Below are 20,735 nucleotides of genomic sequence, written 5' to 3' on the forward strand. Positions count from 1 at the left end.
CGACGTCACCGGTCCCGAATGCTAATTCGTTTATAATGGCCGGCCAGCCAGCCAAACTTGGCGACCCCGAGCACCACCAGCCGACGCCGGTTGGCGCACGGTCCGGTCGGTTGGTCGGATTACGGCTGATCGCACCGGTGCAGGCCGGCGACCCGGGAACGGGCTCACGAGCTTCGGGAGCGGGTCAGTAATTGAAAGCCTCGAGAGTCGTGTGACATAAATTAAGCCCGACTCCGACACACTCCGGTTGCCGGCCGACGTGACGGTTGATTATGAACATTAGTTGACTGTATGGGCGCCCGCAAAAGGGCACCCCGAAACGGGCACCCCTGAATAAGTGACGTGACCTCATCCGGCAGGCATTCGGGGAAAAAAAAAGTTCGACAAAATACGGTTTTACCCGCAGCTCCGGGGTGGCCATGTTTGCGATTTGTTTTCTTATTTTGAAATCCACCATCTTCCAGTAATTATTTCCATCACGCGCCCATCTCTACGCCGTGGACGCCTTTGTGGGTTCCTTTTGTGTCTATCGTCAAACACACACCGTGGCGCTTTCGCCGTCGCCGTCGCCGTCCCGCATCCTTCGGTCACGGCCACGAGAAACCCGAAGCCCAAAGTGTTTGGCCCGCCTCGCTCTGAGTGTCCGGACCGTGGCGTTGAGATTTGGACGTCCCGGTCCGGTCCGGGGTCTCGGGCGTTTGAAGCTCTGCTTCAAAAGGCGCGTTAAAGCAGATCGAGCGGATCGGACCGACGCACAGACACGACACGTTTTACGATTTGTTTGCGCTCGGATCGGTGTATTTGAACAGACCGTGGTGCTGTTTGAGGACGGGTTGATTTCATTACTGACCGGTCTGCGCGTCGGACATCTCGATGCGACGGGTTTCGCGTGGCGCGGGGTGGGGGGGAGCCACAAAATAAGAAACTCCGACGGCAGCGAAGGAATAAGTAAAAGTGGCCCGTCACCGAACGTCACCCAATAATAAATGGGGTCCCAACCATTTTGTTTTACTCGCCACTTGCGCCCCGTTTATTTGTTTCCTTCATCTCTGGTCTCCCTTCTCTCTCTCTCGCTGTAGCTCCTTGCGGATCGATGAGATCAGTCGAGGCGATGGCAACGTCGCACATACTGTCCGCCATTGATCCAATTTTAACTGGCTCAACAAACAGCGGCCCGGTCGGTAGCGGCGGCGGCGGAATGAACGGTGGCGACTCAGCCAATGGGACTCAGAGCAACGGCACCAGCGGCTTAGGTGGCCAATCCGGCTCGGGCGCGGTAACCATGACGGGCCACCGTTCGGCAGGCGGCTCGATGGGCGATCGCAACCTCTCGGTCACGCTCGACGATCGCGACCTGTGGATACGCTTCCAGAACCTTACGAACGAGATGATCGTCACCAAGAACGGCAGGTAAGGGCGGATCGGGGATCGAGATCGTGATCGCGGTGCTCGTGAAGGTCTAACACTCCTCTCGGTGGGTTTTCACTCGGCAGGCGCATGTTTCCGGTGGTGAAGGTGACCGCCACCGGGCTCGATCCGACGGCCATGTACACGGTGCTGCTGGAATTTTCCCAAGTCGACTCACACCGCTGGAAGTACGTCAACGGCGAGTGGGTAAGTTGCGCCCAGGATGGCAGGGCAGTCCAATGATTAGACAAACACGCGGCCCGATGGGGTTCTGAATCGCGCCACTCAGGGAAATCCGCGGACCGCACATCCGCTGAAGGTGGTGTCGGTAAACATCAGCCGCGGTGCAGCCCTTGGGGCAGATGCATCGAGGCCGCCGCTGCAGGAAGGAACCTGAACCACCCGCTTGTTTATTCCGTAACAAACTATTTGCATTACGCTAATTAATGCACTGAAACAACAAGTATCCGGTGGTGCTAATGAGAACGGACCACGGGGCCCTGGGGGCCCTTGGGCCCATTTTGCAATGGCCGCCTGTGCATCTCCGCTAACGATTGCTCCCCCCCGGTACTTTTGCAGGTAGCGGGCGGCAAGGCAGAAGCGCCGCCGCCGAACCCGGTGTACGTGCACCCGGAGTCGCCGAACTTTGGCCAGCACTGGATGAAGGAGCCGATCTCGTTCGCCAAGGTGAAGCTAACGAACAAGACCAACGGCAACGGGCAGATCATGCTGAACTCGCTGCACAAGTACGAGCCGCGGGTCCACCTGGTGCAGGTGGTGTCGGACGCGCGGGACCAGCGGAACGTTCACACGTACCCGTTCCCAGAGACGCAGTTCATCGCGGTGACGGCGTACCAGAACGAGGAGGTGACCTCGCTCAAGATCAAGTACAATCCGTTCGCGAAGGCGTTCCTGGACGCCAAGGAGCGCCCGGACTCGGTGTTTTCCCGCGAGAGTTCCACCTACGGCTGGCTCAACTTCCACCCGTCGTACGCGACGGCCCAATCCCCGCTGGCTCCGGTGGCGCCCCCCGTCGACCGGGGCTCGTACCAGCCGCATCCGCACGCCGGTTCCCGCTCGAACCGGGTCGCACCGTACACGACGCAACGCTCGCGCAACACCAGTGGAAGCTCTTCGCCCCAGCACGGATCCTACCTCCCGCTGGACACAGTGCCGTCGCCGGTCTTCTCCTCGTACCCGTCGACCTGGCAAACGCAGACCACCCCGGCCGGTTCCTACTGGAGCAACGCGACCGGAACGGTCTCCAACCAGGGTGGGCAACCCGGGAACCCGGGCGGAAGTCCCAACTCGATCGCGCCCAACATTTCACCTACCCCGTCGAATGGGTCGCCCTCGTACGCCACGTCCTCGCCCGGCTATCCGGCCACCAGCGGGCACCACGGGGCCGGGCTCACACCCCAACAGCAGCAGCCCTACATCCCAGTGTCCGGCTCGCAAATGGAAGGGGGCGTCTACCACCAGTCGGCGTCTGGCTCACCGCAGCAAATCTACACCCCTCCGAGTCATCAGGTACGTTCGGTCCGGTTTAACGCTGCAGCGGCTCACTAACGAACGCACCCTACTCGTTACAGATCTATCACCCGACGCCGACGCAGGTCGGGTCACCGAACCACCAGCTGTACGGTAACGTGCTGAACGCACCGTCCATCACCAACCTGGGCTACTCCACGTCCTGGCACAGTGCGGGCGACTTCAGCATGTACCAGAGCAGCTACCACTACCCGACGGCCGAGTACATACCCATGATCGGTGAGATCAAGTGAGTCTAGGGGGGCCTCCGCAGTCCGACCCCGGCGCAACGTGTCTAATCGCACTCCCCTCCCCGTAGCACCTATAACCACCCCTCGGACATTACCGAGCTGACGTCGGTGGGCGTTCCGCATCGACATTTGGACCCCTCGACGGGCACGTCGTCCCCGCTGCAGTACCACACGCACCACCATCATCACCACATGAGCGAAGGATCGTCGTTGGTTCCCTCGTCCCACCATCCACCGCACGGACCAGCGGCACCGCAGTGCGTAGAGAACCAAAGCCCCGAGCCGGCACCCGGGACGGGTGGCGTGTCGAGCCTCGGCTCGGTAACCTCTTCACCGGGTGGCTCGGCCACGGGACAGATGGGGCCGCAAAGCCCCGGCCGGTCGGCGCTAAACACCGTCACGGGCAGCGCTTGGACGCCCCTCACGCCACCGCAGACGACGAGCATCTGACGGGGTGACGGGATAAGAATGTTAGGAGCTAAGCGCGTTTAAAACAGGGAAGTACCGTGCGAGTGTGCGATAGACGCTTTCGTTGTAGTTAGTTAGGAAGCACGTAAATTAATCGCAAACCGCCAGAGATAGAATAAAGCGAACGAGATGTCGTAGTGCAAATTCAAAATGCCAACCGTCGGAATCGGTGTTTCATTGCGAGCCTGAAGTTTCTCGAAGTTCGGGAAATTCAGTTACAGTATGTGGCAAAAGTTTGTATGACTTTAAACAATGTTTAACACAGAAATCAACTATTATTCAGTAGCTGTTCAGTAGCTAAACTGCTTTGCTTTTTACCATGATTATTACAATTTATTGTTTCTTTCGGCTTGCAACGTCCTGTGAGAAGTTTTCACCCTGCCGGATTTTTACCCTTACCCCGTCGATCCCAACTTTTAGCCTACAGATGTTTGTTTCTCTATATTGAATTCCTTACCTAATACTAACAACAAGTAAGCCTGGTAGTCTTCTATATATGTCTCTTCTGTCTGTCTCTTCTATTGCCTAGCGTAGTTTCGTGACACCGGACTGTGAATAGAAAAGTTTGACCCTCCCGCACCTCCCGAGAGAGGGGGCTCCCATACAAACGTAACATAAAACAAATCGAACCAAATTCGCCAGGTGGGAAATTTAGGAAAGGGGAAATGTTCCGGACAACGTTTGAAATCCCTTCCCACATTAAAAAGGGGGCGCTCCGATATAAAATTTAGGTTCATTTCAGGTTCAGCTGGTGCGAGTTTTGCCGTGTATCCAACGGGAACCGAAAAGGGAAGCCGATCGGATACGTCAACGGGAAGCCCGATCCTCTGAATCGTTGGATAATCGAGAAACGAGGATTAAATGAGCATTTGAGGTGGCGACGCAGGCCGGGAACAGCTAGAAAACAATAAATTTTACCAAACCGTTGAGAACGATTTCGTTCGAATGAATAAATTGACAGTGTTCAGCAACTCACAGCATCTCTGAGTGACCATCTTTTTGCTACCTGGGCCGCAAAGGAGCTGTCAAAAATCGACGATTGACAGTTGGAAAGAAACGTTTGTTTGGTAAACAATCGCAAAGCGTCCAAGATTTTCTCTGTTAAAACCTGTTGGAGTCGAAATGGAAACTGCTAACCCTGCTAAAGATCCATTATCAGCCGCGTAAGTTGCCGGGAGACAAGGATAAATATGTGTAATAACAAATTTGTTTCTAGAACCTCGCCTATGTGTCGAAGGTGGCTGTCGGCTGATGGCGCTTTGGAGCCGGTCACTTCCGACGAATCGGTCGCGTATCTTTTCCAACAAATATTCGCCTGTACCAAGGTTCAGGTAATATACCTTTTCAAAATGGAATTCTCTCCGGCTTTTGTAACAACGATTGCGACATGCTCCTCATCATTTTACAGAAGAAATTATTGGCAGAATTTCCATCGTATTTGTGTTCGACTTGCACATCGCGCTTGGATTTGCTGGATATGTATCGCTCGCTGTGCACTCTAAACAATGTCAAAGTCGAACGGGTTAAGGAAGAAGCGGACACCACCAATTTGACGGGTTTCGAAGCAACTGTAGAGCATTCTGACTGTGGCATTCAGCAAAGCGATGGCGTTGAATCGTTAGTTAAAACAGATGTTGTCACAGGAGATTCAGGAGAGGATTGTCAATCGAGCCAAACGGTTTCTAATTTACAACAGATAAGTAGTACATACGATTATAATCTCCATGACGACTTGTTTGAGGCAGAGGAAGAATCGCTGGAAACACTTTTGAAACGTGAAACAATGGACGAGCAGCAGCAGGATCAGCCATCAGATACTGAGCTGAAACATGAACATAATATTCTCAAAACGGAGCCGTTCGATGTCGAAAGGGAAGCTTCTGTTGAAGGAAGGACCATCACGGTTCCTGACGACCCAGCATCAACTTTAGGTCAAAATAATTCGTGGATCAGGTGTGACACCGAAGGCCCTACATTGAATCAAATGGATACTAATGGTGAAGAAAAATCAGAACACACTGATAATCAATCCGCAGTCTGGGAGAAGCGACTGTTGAGGTCAAATAGGGGACAAAGTTTCCAAAAGAATATCGCCGCTGCAGAGTTCTCTGTGTCTACAACGCAGATCCCAAAAGTTACTCGTAATGTGCATAGAAACAAGCAAAAGCACCAGTGCCCTCATTGCTCCGCCACGTATCCATACATGTCCAAGCTGAAGAGTCACATCCGCACTCATACAGGCAAAAAGCCATTCCTGTGTAAAGTATGTAGCAAAACGTTCCATGCGGCACGCAACCTACGCCTTCATATGCAAAGTCACAACAAGGACCAACATAAGTGTCCTCATTGCCCTGGCAAATTTGCACGGCAATCCCAACTTAAGGAACACATTCGGACTCATACCGGCGAAAAGCCATTCATGTGTAAAGTCTGCGGCAAAACGTTCCATGCGGCACGGTACCTGCACAACCATATGAAAACACACGACAAGGACCAACACCAGTGTCCTCATTGCCCTGGCAAATTCGCACGGAAAGAACAACTTCAGAATCACATTCGGACTCACACCGGCGAAAAGCCATTCCAGTGTAAAGTGTGCAGCAAAACATTCCATTCGGCAGACATCCTGCGCCATCATATGCCAATTCACGACAAGGACAAACATCAATGTCTTCGTTGTTCTGACAAATTCGCACGGCAATCCCAACTTAAGGACCACATTCGGACTTACACCGGCGAAAAGCCATTCATGTGTAAAGTCTGTAGTAAAACGTTCCATTCAACAACCAACCTGCGCCGCCATATGAAAACTCACGACAGGGACCAAAATAAATGTCCTCATTGCACTCGCAAATTTGCACGGCAATCCCAACTTAAGGAACACATTCGAACTCATACCGGCGAATAATCATTCCGGTATGAAGTTTGTGGCTAAGTGTTTCAGGCCAAAGCCTCTCTGCATAAACCGATGAACCGATTCACAACAAGGACAAGAAGTTGTCAGAACAACAGCATTCTGAAATATACAAACAGAAACAACCAGAATTTAATACATTTATTTCATTAATTCAATCTGAAAGTCCTGGTAACAGAATAAATTTGTTAATCAGGAACAGGATAGTTGTGATAAATGCAACAAAATGAATAAAATGCTGTTTAAATAACGATCACTCACTAACATAACCTGATTTTAAGCTTTCTGCATCTTTCCTAGGGCAACAATTAGATATTACTTGCTGGTTTGTTCGCGTAACATAAATATCGGTTGTGGCTGACACTGTATTGCACGTTGCACCGTCCTGTTGAAACCAAATGCCGTCCAAGTTCTCCACTTCAATTTTGCCGAAGAACCAATCAGCCAAAATCCGCACCAAACAGTCACTCGTTTTGGGTGCATTGGCTTCTCTTGCACGATGCCTGGGTTTTCCGATAAATCTTATTAACATAGGCACCGAGGTGGAAATGAGCTTCAATGAAATAGGCTTTTAACGAATCATTTGACCCCTTTGGAAATAAATTTTTCATATTTCCCAATTTTCTGCCCAACCCAAGTTGTATTTTATACATAAATGAAATGAATTAACCTTGAGTTAAAGCATCGAAAAATATTCAGCCGTTTTTTTAATTTTTTAATTACCAAATGAAAAAGCACACGTTAGTTGCTCACCCTGTACAAAGAGTGAGTGAGAGAAGTGGTTTCTCTTTTTCTCTTTCGGCCAAAGTGAGAGAGTGAGAGAATGTGAGTAAAAAGAGATCAGGTTCGAAAGTCAGATTCAAAAGTCAGTTTGTTAGTCAGTTAGTCAGTAAATACAAATTTGAACCATTTTCACGGTAAAGGGTAAAGTTTTACATTTTTCTGCTAAAGTATTCGGACGTGTTTCCCGGTATTCCGTGTTGAACGCAGAAAAACAGAACGGTTTGCACTCAGACTTCACGGTAAAGTGTTTCGTCCTCGGCCTCTTATTTGCTAATATTTTCTACGACGTTCGAGTAAATTGTGGAAATTACAATTGGCAATACAAGCGAAAATTGAGTAAGGTCGCGCGTACGAACGTTGCTTGGGTGTGTCTTGCGAGCGCCAAATCGCACGAATTAGAACTCGTTAGTTCCGCTTAATTATAGTGCCACACACACACACACTCACACTGGTGCGGTTCGCGGTATTTTCGATTAAACGTCAAAAATACGTAAAGTGCCGGGTGACTGAATCCGCGTGCGTTTGATCCTTTCGGATTTGTTCCGGGCCGGCTCCTTTGCACCGCATCGATAGTTAATCCGGACACCCTAGTTTGTGCGTGGCAATTTTGCGGCGAAATAAATAGCTTCGGACGGAGACACCAAAACAGGAGCACGCGGCTAATTTGGCACCACCGACTGGAAACTGTTTAAGTGTGTGTGTGTGTGTGTGTGCATAAAGTGCGTAAGGTGCCGCTTCGAATGCGAAAACGGTACGAGGAAACCGAAACCGCCGCCGCCGTCAACCGAAAAGAAGAGAACGCAAAACATCAAACAATGACGCGCTGCAGGAGATAGAGCAGGACGGGATCCGAAAGCCCTGTGGGAAGGATAACGGAAAAAGGCGCGAAGCAAGCGGGACAACCGGGCAGCTGTTGCGCTCTTCCGTCGCCGCATTGTGTAGAGTTTCCGGAAAAGGTGGACAATGCCCGGAATGCGTTATGAATGGGCATCCAACTCCCGGCAAAGACGTCACCGATTATTTATGATCCCAGGTTGCCTGGCAACCTGGCAACGCAACCGTACGTGACTTCTCTGAAATTGCGGAATGGAATGCGAAAAAGCGGAGAACAGCTGGCAAACAGCGTTACGCGCTGGTGGTCAGTAACTTTCAGCTGGGGCGCCACTGCTTATCGGAGTGTCCAGTTTCACATTTTCAGTAAGGGCGAACGAAGCAGTCTTCGCAGTAATAACAACAACCACATTTGTAGATGTTTTTCCACCAGCAGAAGCCTACTACGCTGCAGCATCGCGCGCGGGATCAATAATGCAGCGCACAAGTCGAAGAAAGATTTGTTTACATCACACGCGGTCCAATCGCGCGCCATGGTCGTCGTTGTGTTGGTGCCGAGCTCGAGAGGCTGGATTAATTCCCGCGCGAAGGCGGGCGGTGGAGCAGTGTTGTTGATAGCGTGTCCCCCCGCGATACTAGCGTGCCCGCGATGTGCGTGTCTGTGTGCGGGCGCAGGATACCCACAGTGCGAGAGAGAAAGAAAGTGGGCGGCCGCGGAAAGAGAGCGAACGAGAGAGACACCGTAAGCACTGGAAGTTAAAGGGATGATGATGTCAAATCACACTTCCATAATCTCCCTCTCGCCCGGGGGGGTTGGGAAGGCGGCGGCGGTGGCGGTGGTCAGCGGACAGGCCGTATAAAATAGCGACCGCGAGTGGCCAGCGGTTTCCAGTTCACTTCCGGACGAGCAAGCGAGACGTGGGGCCACGGAATTCCATTTCGCGAGTAACGACACTCTTTCATGCTGCTGCGCCAATCTCTCGGTCGGTGGTTGCTTTGTTACAGATTGTTTGTGTTTTTTGCCCCCCGTCTTGAGTGACAAGAGGCGCGCAATCGAATCACTCTGTCGATCGCCTGCTTTGTGAATCAGCCTGCGTGTGGTTGTTTGGTTGATTAATCAGTGCCGTTGGAGGAATCTATCACAGCCAGCGGAGTTCTAGAAGCTGGATCGGATCCTCCATCCTGCTCAGCGAACCTTCCGAAACTTACCTTTCTGCTCTGTTTTCTGTTCGTTTCCAGGGCAGCCATAATGTGAACAATTTGCGGAAATCGTGAAATAAAGTGCATCTATTCGAAACGATCGTAGACATTGCAGAAACCGACGATCGCGTGAAAAAAACAGTGAACCGTAGCGGAGAGGAACCATAAATTGATATTGGTACGAAAAGGACATTGCGCCCCGTCCCGGGTGGTGTAATTCAAAAACGTTGAGTAAAACACACGACATGAATCTATCGTTCGCCGGCTGTGGATTCCTGGGTATCTACCATGTCGGTGTTGCTGTTGCCTTCAAAAAGTATGCCCCGCATCTGCTGCTCCACCGCATCAGCGGCGCATCGGCCGGGGCGCTGGCCGCCTGCTGCTTGCTCTGCGACATGCCACTGGGTAAGTAAAAAGGCCAAGACACGACGAGGAATCCTTACAAAGTGCAATGTCACTGCGCCGAGGAACGAGGCAATGGTTCGCCCGGTCAAGTTCGTTGCCGGAGGACCTCGGCTTTATTTTAAACCGTGTGCGGTACCGTTACAAATTGTGGTGCAAGGTTCCTCGGGAGCCGCTTTCAAGGTCTTCAGGTAATGAATGGGCCAGAGGTTCATGGGAGCATCAGAAACCAATTTCTCCGTCAGTAAACGCTTTACTGACCCTTAATTTTTTAAATCCTTTCCCCTCACAATACAGACCCCAATGATCTGGACCCTTGTTCCTCGATCCTCAGGAATCGATCGTCAACTGTTGACCATTGGCGGGTTCGAACAAACAAGAATCATTCGATCGATAGAATAATCATGAGCCTGTCAGAGCCCCAGGCGCGCGTGTCCATCGCTGGACACGTGGCCGGATTGTCTTCCAGCCCCGTTCGTTCCGGGCGGAAGCCTTCCGTCGGATGCATTAATCACCATGCACGGACAGAGTGATCCCAATTGGGTCGATGTTTAGTCACACGGCGCGTCGCGGCTGGTCGAAAGTTCAAACCGCTTTCCTTTGTCCCCGGACAGACTACAACGGCGGCTACCCCCGTGAAAAGGGCTACCTCCTAATCCCGTTTGATCGAACGGGGCAAGATAAACAACTGCCTGGCCCCGCGCCAGCTGATTGCTCACGGGGCCCGTTGTTTGACGTCGCGTGCTCTAATCTGAGGCTCGCGATCGCGGCACACACAGGCGACCCGGGACGATGAGATCATGCCGTGTGTCGGTTGGTTGGTTGATTTGAGGATTTTCAACACGCCCGACCTTTGATCGATTTGTTCTGTGGGATCCCAGACCGCTCGGAGAGCTCTACACCGGTGCTTATCGCAACCACCGGCCTGTCGAGAACGTTCATTATCGCGGGGGCGCTCGGGGGTGGAAACTGACGTGTCGCCCCCTAATCTAATCACCGAACGAGCCTCGGGGATTGGTTCATTACTCCTGACCACCGCATCGACTCCAGTTTGGGCTATCGCCCAGAGCGTTCATTGAATTTTCGATCCCAAATCCACCGGGCGCACTGGCGCACTCTTAATTAAGGCCCGGTGCAGAACTGTTTCGCGATCATTAACTACGACGCATACGAGAGGGGAGGGAACTAGAGCCTTCCAGCACACTTAACCTTGAGAGGGCGACATTTGTGCTTCGTGAGGGGTTTTTCGTTTCGAGCATGACGCAAAATACTTGAATGAGCCGCGCAGTTTGCGCAGTGTCCGGTCGCACTTTCTCCCACTTACGAGCGGCGCACTCTCTCGGCGGGGTTATCAGGCGGGCCGAAGAATTTCAAGATTGCCGCTTTTTTGCCACCGCCGCCGCCTGGAACCAATGCGCGCGGGGGATTCGTTCATCAACACGACGGCGGCCTGGTAAAGCTGTGGCCTGGTGTGTAGACGTTCCGAGTGAGGCCCAATTGATTAGGCGAGACGGTTCAGGTTTGTCCAGAACGAGCGTAGAAAGCATCAGCTTTTTTAGAATGGGTGACCCGGTTAATGGGTCCGTTTTCGACAATCAACCCCCGGAGCGCGGGCCCCGTAGCTTTGTTTGCCTTTGCGGTTAATGAACCACTACCAATCACACAGCACCGCTGGGGACTCCTTTTAATCCGGTGTTAATCGGTCCGACACATTCCACGAATTGTTTACAATTTTTTGAGTCGCAGAAAGCGGATTTTGTGTGCGGACCTCAGCCACTGGAACTGTCAACCGGAACGGGGAAGGCAAAAAATAGGTTATGTTTTGCACAGTGCGGCGCGGCCAGTAAGTGCGCCGATTCTAGCAAAACAAAAAACACAGGAGGGAACCGGTGGCGCACTAGGCAAACGGGAGCAGCTTGCCTCACCACCACCACCAACGGCCGAGCGGTGGGGTTAGTTGAATAAATTATTTGCAAAACACACCTCGGTTTCGCGGCTCGGTGTGTCCTAGTAAAACCGACCCATTATGCGGGTCATTTCCAAGGGGTTGCCACAATGTGTTAGCATCCAATTAACGGCAACCAAACTCTTCGCTTGCGCGTCGTGTTGCGTGTAGTGCGAACCATCAGCTCTCGGGCCGCTGCATCGAGATTGCACACGAACCAGCGACGAACCACTTTCCCTTCGATACCCCGCGAAAGACGACGATGCACTTTTGGTTTCTCAACAAACTGTTGGCCAGGGCGGCGTAGGTGTGCGTGTTAGGCAATGTTGCTGCTGGTGGGAAGCCTTTCACTAATCGGCCACATCCAGAGGGAGGGAGAGGGCCACTTTCCACCGTCTCTGCTGGCTTGGCTGTCGATGGATTGCGCGCACACAAGGTTTGCAAGGTCAAAACCACGTGCACCGCGGCTTATGTAGTCGCGCAATGCGTGTGGAAACACGCACGGTTTATCGGACTCGATGCATCCTGCTGGTGCAATCCGCACCGACGATCGTCGTTGACGACGACGACGCAGCAACGTTTCGCTACACGTGACACGAATTTATCCGATTACCAATGTGTGTGTGTTGCGGCCAATTGTCGTGCGGCCACACGTTGCAACTGCACTTTGGGTCACGCACAACACAACGCGTGGGGCCAATAAACAACCGGACCGACAGCTGTATGAATCCAATTTTATATGCTGCGCTCTGTGATTGTGGCGTTCGCTCCGTGCTGCTGCTGACGCAAATGCTGGCACGATTTGCCCGCAACGGGTTAGCCCCCGCGCGGGGTTTTGTCGCCGCACTTGATGTGTGTCGTGGCTGATAAGAGCCTTTGCTCTGCGGGATCCAAGATTCAATGCCACATACATCAATCGACGACGACGCCTCTCTAATGGCCTCGCCTGGCGGCCCGGGGGCTGACCAAAACTAGCCCGCAGCGGGCCAGCGATTAGCCAGGAGGAAGAGCGGCCGCATTAGGTCGGATCCTCTGAATCCTTTGTCCGACCTCCTGCCTGCCTGCCGGGGGGGATCGCGATCGCGAATAGGGTCAGACGGTTAGGTCAGCCGCCCAACGACGGCGACGGCGGGGCTTATCAGCCCGGTGGCGATCCTTTCCCTAATCGCAGGCTCTCTCCACCCGGGGCGCGATCGTACGATCGGCATTGTGTGTGGCCTTTCTTTATTCAGTGTTCAGTCCTCGAAGGTTTCCCGTAAATGTTTACCCCGATAACTGTTTTGGTGGGCAACGTCAAAACAGCTTCTATCCCCATTGACGTCACCAGACATTTGCATCCCTGGACGGACACATTGAGGAAGGATCGCGCGCATGGCTTATCGTGTAGTGCGCGGTGCGCCCCGACGTAAATGCTTTGGGCAAAACGCACAACCGTCAAGGTCACTGGCGCGCGCGCGCGCCGTGTTGTTGTTTCCGCCGAGGCCAAGGGTTAGACGCACTCTACAGCCGGAGGTCAATTACGAGCAGGACCTTCAACACGGGAGAGGGATTAGCTGGCCGACCGACCGAGTGTGTCGTGTTTACAGGCCGTGCCGTCCGTGACCCTAAAGCCCTGACGGGGGAATTCGCAAGTAATTCGTTGACCTTGGGGCGCACTCGTCTAAACTAATTCAATGGATGGCAAATCCTTTGCACCGTGATTAGATAAGAAACATATAAAGCATGGCGCTGCGTGGTCTGGGTGCCGGAGAAAGGTAATAAAATCTGGCCGGAAAGGCTGCGCAGTAGCGCGAAACACGAAAAACAAATCACGGGTGCGGATCGAAGGGCTCGTTCCCGGGGGTTTATATATCGAGAGTGACCTCGAGATATCTGTATCGCGCACGCCACACTTGTTTGTTGACGGCTGCGACGCATAAACGCCCAATAAACGAGCGCGTTACGCCCCGGGGGTGACGGGCCTCCAGACGCGGGTGCGTCATAAATTCGAGAAACTTCCTGCCTTTCCTGGTGGGCACGGGTATTAACTAGATTCGACCGTGGAGACCGTGGCGGAAAGGGGTTGAAAAATCGTACGATATGGCGCGATCGCACCACTACCAGTGTGGCCAACAATGCTAGGCCCTTTGGGCGCGCGTGCGTGCGCTCGCCCGCGCTATCTCGGCGTGTCGAAATAGTGTCTGTTGTTGAGAAACTGAGCCGATGGCGTGAGCAAAGGGCCACCCTTATCCGAGAGAGCTGCCAGACGGAGCACACATTCCTTAGGTGAAGAGGGTCTGGGTCGCGGCGGCGAGTCGTCTGATCAAATGTTTTTTGGAGGCACGGCCCGTACCGGTTTTTTGGCCACAGAGCGACACGGAGACAGAGAGAGACAGAGAGAGAGGTGTGTCTGCATCAGAGTGACGTCAGAGCAACGAAGGGCCACAGCAGCAGCTGTTGGTTGGGAACGCTACTTGAAATTCGTGAAAGGGAAACGATCACACGACGATCCCGGATCGGCCAGAGTGGCCTATTGGTTCGCTTTAAGGGGTTAACTCTGACTTTCCTATTATCTAATCGCTCGGTGATTCCAAGACGAGAATTAGCTCCTGGGTCGCGCTACTTAATGATCCCGTTCGATCGGTTCTCGCTCGTATCATTACTACCGCGGGTTACGAGCTGGGCGACCTTGCCGCGGCGCCGTGCGTTGCGCAAGATAATGATAACCTCTCTCTCTCTCTAGGGTCTCTCTAGCCTATCATTAAGGATCATTTTCATTCACTAATCGATCGCCCCTCGCCCCGCTTATTTTTTTGCAGGTGAAATGACCTCGGATTTCTTCCGCGTAGTGAACGAGGCGCGCTCCCACTCACTGGGGCCCTTCAGTCCGCGGTTCAACATTCAAACCTGCCTGCTCGAGGGTCTCCAAAAGTTTCTGCCCACCGACGCGCACGAACGGGTCAACGGGAAGCTACACATCTCGCTGACCCGCGTCTACGATGGCAAGAACGTGATCGTGTCGCAGTTTAACAGCCGCGAAGATTTGCTGCAGGTAAGCTCGAGATCACCCTCCGCCGGATTGGACACTCCACAAACTGACCCATTTTCTGTCGTTCGTAGGCCCTTCTCTGTGCGTGCTTCATCCCGGTGTTCTCCGGTCTGTTGCCACCACGGTTTCACGGTGTGCGCTACATGGACGGAGCGTTTTCGGATAACCTGCCGACGCTGGACGAAAACACGGTCACCGTCAGTCCGTTCTGTGGCGAGAGCGACATTTGCCCGCGCGACAACAGTGCGCAGCTGTTCCACGTGAACTGGGCCAACACCAGCATCGAGCTGTCGAAGGAGAACATTAACCGGTTCGGGCGCATCCTGTTCCCGCCGAAGCCCGAGATACTGTCCTCGTTCTGTCAGCAGGGCTTCGACGATGCGCTCAACTTTCTGCACCGCAACAATCTCATCAGCTGCACGCGCTGTCTGGCGGTGCAGTCGACGTTTGTGGTCGCGGAACAACCGCCGCTCAATCTGGAGGAGCAGATGCTCGAGGAGTACGATCCGGAGTGTAGCGAGTGCAAGGAGTGTACGCAGCACCGTGAGAACGCGCTCGTCGGCAGCATGCCCGAGAACGTGCTGACCGTGTTCCAGACGTACATCGAGCAGGCGAACAAGGGTCTCATCAACTGGGTCTTCCGCCATCGGGGTGGCAAGCTGCTGACGGCGCTCTCCCTCCCCGCCACGCTGCCCGCGGACATCATGTGCGCCACGCTAACAAAGTAAGTGGCACCGCACCGCTGCGTGTGCTGGCCACACCGCCGATTTCCGCTACCACCATTCTCTTTGTGTTTGTGTGTGCTCGTCCCCGTCTGTGTGAGTTCCAAATCGTCCGCCATCCCTCGCCTCGTACCGCCTCGTAGTGTGTAGTAACCGAACTAACCGCCTTTCCTGTCCCACGCCGCACACAAACCACCACCCCGGCCAACCCCCACAGTGCCATTGGCGATGTGCTGGAGCAAACACAGTTCCGCTTTCGAGTGCTGGGCAATGTGATCTGCTCGCCCGGCACGGGATTAACCGGGTGGCAACCCGGCCACCGACCGACAACGCGTACCAAATGTAACCATCTTGTCTACTCCTCCTCTCCGTCGTCGTCTTCGTGTTCCTCCGCCGTCGATCGACTGATCGATAGGTCCCTCCGATCCTTTCCGTTTCCACCCGGTAGACAGGTGACGCTGGGAGTCTCGATCCCCGATCAACGGCGGCGTTTGCTGGCGGCCCTCGACACGCGATTGGTATACCGGTAAGCGCACGAAATTGTCCTCTCTCTCTCGCTCTCTCAAAGTATGACCTATGTGTGTGTCTGTGTGTGTGTAGTTTGCCTGCGTCCGTAGTCCTTCGTAGTGTCGCATACTGATCGGTGGCGGAAATAACGCGGGGTGTGTGCTGGATTGCCTCATCAGACCACGCATATTAATGTGTCTCTTTGTGTCCCTCCAAAGGCTAATGGTGGCCGCACCGTCGATAGGCAATCAGATCTGGGCCATGAGCAAATTCTTCCTGAAGAACCTCAACACCATCCTGCTGAAGGTGGGCCGACGGCAGAAGGTAAGACCGCGCGTCGCGATCGCGGGTGATCACGGTATTTTAACCCGTTTCGGGTGTTTCGCTTCCCACAGCACCACCAGCAGTTGACGGCCAATCTGCAGTGCCAAATTGCGCTGACCGAGTACAACCAGAGTGCGGCGCAACACCATCAGCACAGTCACCGGAGCTCGATCATCGACATGCGGATGGATGCCGACGGGTAAGCCGGAACCTTAACGGTGCATCGCTGACACTGACCCCGTCTCATTTTGTTTGCAGAAAAACCTACGCCAAAGAGTTGCTTCCGAGTTATAGTGCGCAGCACTCGGTGATCGGTGATCTGGACGCATTTGACCACGTGCTGCAGGTTTCTTCGCACCACGATGCAATGTACGCTTACTATTACATGGACGAGGACAATAAGGTACGCGTGGGTCAACAGGAAGCAAGGCCAACGGGAGCAGAATCTAAACCCCGTTTGCGTTCCTCCGTTGCAGGTGAAGGTGACGGAGATATTCGATATGAGCGAAAGCGACAACCCGGCCCTACAGACGGCCAACGAGCGCGAACTGAACCAGCAGCTGGAGTTCGATACTGACTGGGAAACGACACAGCCAGGTACAGGGCGGCGGAAGCGTTATAGTTGGACCTCAACCATGGCACATTGTGTATGTCTCTCTGCTCGCTCATCTTTCCATCTTCATCCGGGTTCCGGGTTTTCTAGTAGCACTTTGGTTCTAGGCTTGGTGTGGTGGTACATGCATGTGACGGTGACGTGACGCTTTCTTTTCAGACCTCCTTTCGCGACCTCCGTCCACACGCAGTGTGTAACCGGTCGAGGTCGGGGTCCTTTCAATCGCCACTAACGCCTCGCGACACACACACTCCCGACACTGTTTGCATCTAAATGTGTGTTCTGTTCGAATCGATTCGTTTTAACGATCGCTAACGATCGCTTAACCGCGACCACTAACCATCTGATCTGATTGGCCTCCCTCCCGTAGATTTCCTCTGCTCCAACACGTACGGTGGAGACAGTATGATCGACATCGACGAGTACATCGATCCCAGCCTGTTCATGAGCCACCATCACCTACTGAACAATAATAACAATAATAACAACAACAACGGTGCCACGACACAGTATCCGACCTGGGAGTGTTCGCAGGTTGAGATCGAAGAGCTGCCGAGCGACTTTAACGACCCATCGTTGCAACCCGAAGCGGACCAGCAGCAGACGACGGCGAGCCTAATGTCCGAGTCGGCCACGTTGCTCCTGAGCAAACCGCCACCATCCTACTCGATCGAGATGTGAGAGCAGTCCGCACGACGATGGTTCGTGAATACGATTGTGATAGACCCCGCGGGGGGCGACTCCCCGAGATCGATAGGAGGTCGCGCGCGCGCGGTGCCTTATGGCCTTTCGAATGATATTACGATCGCGGGGTGCGCTCCAGAAATGCAGAAAGCATAGCTTTTTGTAGGCGCGTGTCCACGGCACAGGGAACACAGCTGCAGAGCGGTTGCAGCTGCTTCGTGAAGCAGGCAGGCAATATAGGCAGGAACCTATCAGTCAAGCAACAGAGCAAGCCAGACAGAACCAAAAGACAGAGTTCCTTCGGGTTTCGGATCACAACACAGGAGGGTTGCGGAACTACGGTTGTGGATTGTAGTAGATGTGTAGTTAGAACATACCTATTCGTGTAACATATCGTCTTTTACCACCCGCCCGAAGGGGTTTCGTTTTTAATTAGCAAAAAGACCAAAAGCAACCAATTTTGTCATTATTGTGTTCGATAAGAGAGAGAGATCGATTTAAACGAACGTATGTGATTGCAAACACAAAACAAAAAACATGAAGCAAAGCTATTGCTAGTTAGGCGAAAAGAGTGGGTTCTCGTGCTCCTCATAGGTTTTAGTTTATCGTCGCTTCGGCATTCGGCGTCACGGACAACGCTTCCTTACCAGCCACACACAGACAGTGGTGATTAGGTTTAGTATCGCGCGCGCGGAACACGCGGCTCACGGCTCGACGGAGGACGCGGAGGGGAGTGTTTTTTGGACTTCTACCAACGGCTGTGCAATAGTGGAGAGACGATAGCGATAAAACGTTTGCTTTACAGAGAAGGAGAGAGAGAGGCTCACTGCCAAATAAGAGACGATACGCCTCGTCAGGCTGACCCGGAGCCGGAACATTTCGGACCACCGGACACGGAGAACAAGGGACCAGGGACCAGGGCTTTTTGTTTATGCAATACTAGATAGTTAGATGACCAATTTTTAAACGTTGCCACCGAGTGTAGTGGTGTCAACCCCCGGCGCGCGAAACACAGTTACAGTTATTTATACGATTTACCTCATACACATTAGTCTCTAAGGTGCATTCGAGTAACGGCAAATAAAAGTCCCCCACAAAGTCGGTGTGAGTCGGAAGCCTTCGCGGGCGCGGAGTCGTCCTTGCCTTCGAACGAGAAAGCACGTGCGTGTGCCGAGTCCTTTGTGTTCGCGCGTGCGGCATGCGCACTCGGGGCACCCGCCTGCGGAAAGAACTGTCACACATCCTTGATGTTGACGCGCGGACAGGACGGGCATCCTGTCACGGGCATCGGAGAAAATCGATAGGCTGTGCTGAGGCTGCTGCTTCGGGGCGCTACTGCACGCAATTGGTCATGGTGTTACCTTACGAAAGCCACCACAACCACCGTGGACCGTGATTCCGTTCGTCTTGTGCGACCGATGTGCCAACAATATAATCCGATTGCCAAAGCGAATCTTCCTGCCTGCCAACATGTTTCCACGTAGTTAAGGTTTAGGAGCGAGGAGCGAGCCACAAAACGCTGTGTTAATAGTCTAAGAAGGACACCCGAAACGAATCCCGGAATCCCTGCAGCAGATCCGCGAGCTAACGGCCAGGTGTGAACGAGCATGAAAAAGCAAAACGTTAGGACCATCTCGCTCATCGTGTGCACGTTTACCTATCTGCTGATCGGAGCGGCCGTGTTCGACGCGCTCGAGTCGGACACGGAAAAGAAGCGCTGGAAAGCCCTGAGCGGTTCGTATCACACGCGCGCGTGTCCCGCGACAAGCGTGTCCTCTATGTTGAAAGTGTCCCCCCTTTTTGTCTCGTTGCAGCGATCGAAAATGTGCTCATCACCCGGTACAACATTAGCGCCGAGGACTTTAAAGTCATCGAGACGGTCATTATGAAGTCGGAACCGCACAAGGCGGGCCAGCAGTGGAAGTTTTCCGGTGCGTTCTACTACGCCACGACCGTTCTGACGACGATCGGGTACGGCCACTCGACCCCGTCTACCGTGAGCGGGAAGATATTCACGATGTGCTACGCGGCCATCGGCATCCCGCTCGGGCTGGTGATGTTCCAGAGCATCGGCGAGCGGGTGAATCGCCTGAGCAGCGTCATTGTACACGCCGTGAAGACGTCGTTCAACTGCAAAAAAGCGATCGCATCCGAGGTCGATCTGATCCTGGTGGTGACCACACTCAGCTCGTTGACGATTGCGGGCGGGGCGGCAGCGTTCAGCAAGTTCGAGGGTTGGAGCTACTTCGACTCGGTCTACTACTGCTTCATCACGCTGACCACGATCGGGTTCGGGGACATGGTGGCCCTGCAGAAGGACAATGCACTCAACAAGAAGCCCGAGTACGTGGCGTTTGCGTTGATTTTTATCCTGTTCGGGCTGGCGGTGGTGGCCGCTTCGCTGAATCTGCTCGTGCTGCGCTTCGTGACGATGAACACCGAGGACGAGAAGCGTGACGAAGCGCAAGCGATCCAGGTATGGGAGCTGCTGCTCTCCTTGGCCACAGATCTTACTAAAGGCTCCGTTTCCGGACATTTTAGGCGTTGCAGATAGCGGTCAAGCTGGACGGTGACATCATCACCGGCAACACGGGGGACAGTGTGGACGAACGGTGCTACGATCGCATATCCGTGATCAACCAGCTGGGCGGTGTGTGCCACAACTGTCCGACCAAGTTCGACATGACGGAGGCCGGCAACGGGTGCTACATCGACACGAACTACCGCTTCCCGCTGATGGAGTGCGAAATGACGCAGCTCCGATCACCGCCGGCCATCGGTGCTGGCAGCAGCGGTGGCCAGGGATTGATGAGCGACTTTGAAACCGACGACGAAGGCCTAATACGACCGCTCCGGTTCGACTTCCACCCCAGCCGGGGACGAGCATCGGTCTAAAGGCGCCGGAGGGGCCCCATCAGAGCCAGAGCCAGCGGGTCGCGTGTGTCGCGACCCGCAAAGGTCAATTAGTGGCCGAGATTCATCTTCCTCCCTGAACGACGAGTACACACTTTTGTATGAAAACATTCCTTCAGTGAAAATGCGTACGAATTGGTTTATATCATAAGCGGAACAACAAGAGAGCGTTAGCGGTTAAGAAGAAGCGGAATGCGATGGTGGCGATCACAC

General features: G+C 53.6%; 3 protein-coding genes across 3 annotated transcripts; all 3 read left to right on the top strand.

The window, feature by feature from the left end:
* The first annotated feature begins 1,093 nt into the window (after positions 1-1,093).
* LOC128277862 (T-related protein) lies at positions 1,094-3,638 on the top strand. Its single transcript, XM_053016448.1, has 5 exons — positions 1,094-1,410; positions 1,494-1,614; positions 1,987-2,937; positions 3,000-3,187; positions 3,257-3,638. Exons 1-5 carry the CDS (start codon positions 1,094-1,096, stop codon positions 3,636-3,638), a joined length of 1,959 nt encoding a protein of 652 aa, XP_052872408.1.
* Positions 3,639-9,075: 5,437 nt separating this feature from the next.
* Positions 9,076-18,710, top strand: LOC128268559 (1-acylglycerol-3-phosphate O-acyltransferase Pnpla3-like). The gene is made up of 9 exons (XM_053005682.1): positions 9,076-9,167; positions 9,424-9,789; positions 14,530-14,762; positions 14,831-15,483; positions 16,207-16,312; positions 16,384-16,511; positions 16,571-16,715; positions 16,789-16,909; positions 17,296-18,710. The coding sequence occupies exons 2-9, from the start codon at positions 9,630-9,632 to the stop codon at positions 17,604-17,606; spliced, it is 1,857 nt and encodes a 618-aa protein (XP_052861642.1). The 5' UTR covers positions 9,076-9,167; positions 9,424-9,629; the 3' UTR covers positions 17,607-18,710.
* A 355-nt stretch (positions 18,711-19,065) lies between these two features.
* Positions 19,066-20,735, top strand: LOC128278125 (two pore potassium channel protein sup-9). Its single transcript, XM_053016791.1, has 3 exons — positions 19,066-19,343; positions 19,424-20,085; positions 20,151-20,735. Exons 1-3 carry the CDS (start codon positions 19,217-19,219, stop codon positions 20,502-20,504), a joined length of 1,143 nt encoding a protein of 380 aa, XP_052872751.1. The 5' UTR covers positions 19,066-19,216; the 3' UTR covers positions 20,505-20,735.

The sequence above is a fragment of the Anopheles cruzii genome, chromosome 2, assembly GCF_943734635.1.
Source record: "Anopheles cruzii chromosome 2, idAnoCruzAS_RS32_06, whole genome shotgun sequence".
Lineage (NCBI taxonomy): Eukaryota > Metazoa > Arthropoda > Insecta > Diptera > Culicidae > Anopheles > Anopheles cruzii.

Coding starts and splice junctions, on each gene's coding strand:
- LOC128268559 (XM_053005682.1), top strand. CDS start 9,630: ATGAATCTATCGTTCGCCGGCTGTGGATTCCTGGGTATCTACCATGTC. Junction 14,763..14,830: donor GCCGCGAAGATTTGCTGCAG/GTAAGCTCGAGA, acceptor TGTCGTTCGTAG/GCCCTTCTCTGTGCGTGCTT. Junction 15,484..16,206: donor ATGTGCGCCACGCTAACAAA/GTAAGTGGCACC, acceptor GTCCCTCCAAAG/GCTAATGGTGGCCGCACCGT.
- LOC128277862 (XM_053016448.1), top strand. CDS start 1,094: ATGAGATCAGTCGAGGCGATGGCAACGTCGCACATACTGTCCGCCATT. Junction 1,615..1,986: donor AGTACGTCAACGGCGAGTGG/GTAAGTTGCGCC, acceptor GTACTTTTGCAG/GTAGCGGGCGGCAAGGCAGA. Junction 3,188..3,256: donor CCCATGATCGGTGAGATCAA/GTGAGTCTAGGG, acceptor CCCTCCCCGTAG/CACCTATAACCACCCCTCGG.
- LOC128278125 (XM_053016791.1), top strand. CDS start 19,217: ATGAAAAAGCAAAACGTTAGGACCATCTCGCTCATCGTGTGCACGTTT. Junction 19,344..19,423: donor GCGCTGGAAAGCCCTGAGCG/GTTCGTATCACA, acceptor GTCTCGTTGCAG/CGATCGAAAATGTGCTCATC. Junction 20,086..20,150: donor ACGAAGCGCAAGCGATCCAG/GTATGGGAGCTG, acceptor CGGACATTTTAG/GCGTTGCAGATAGCGGTCAA.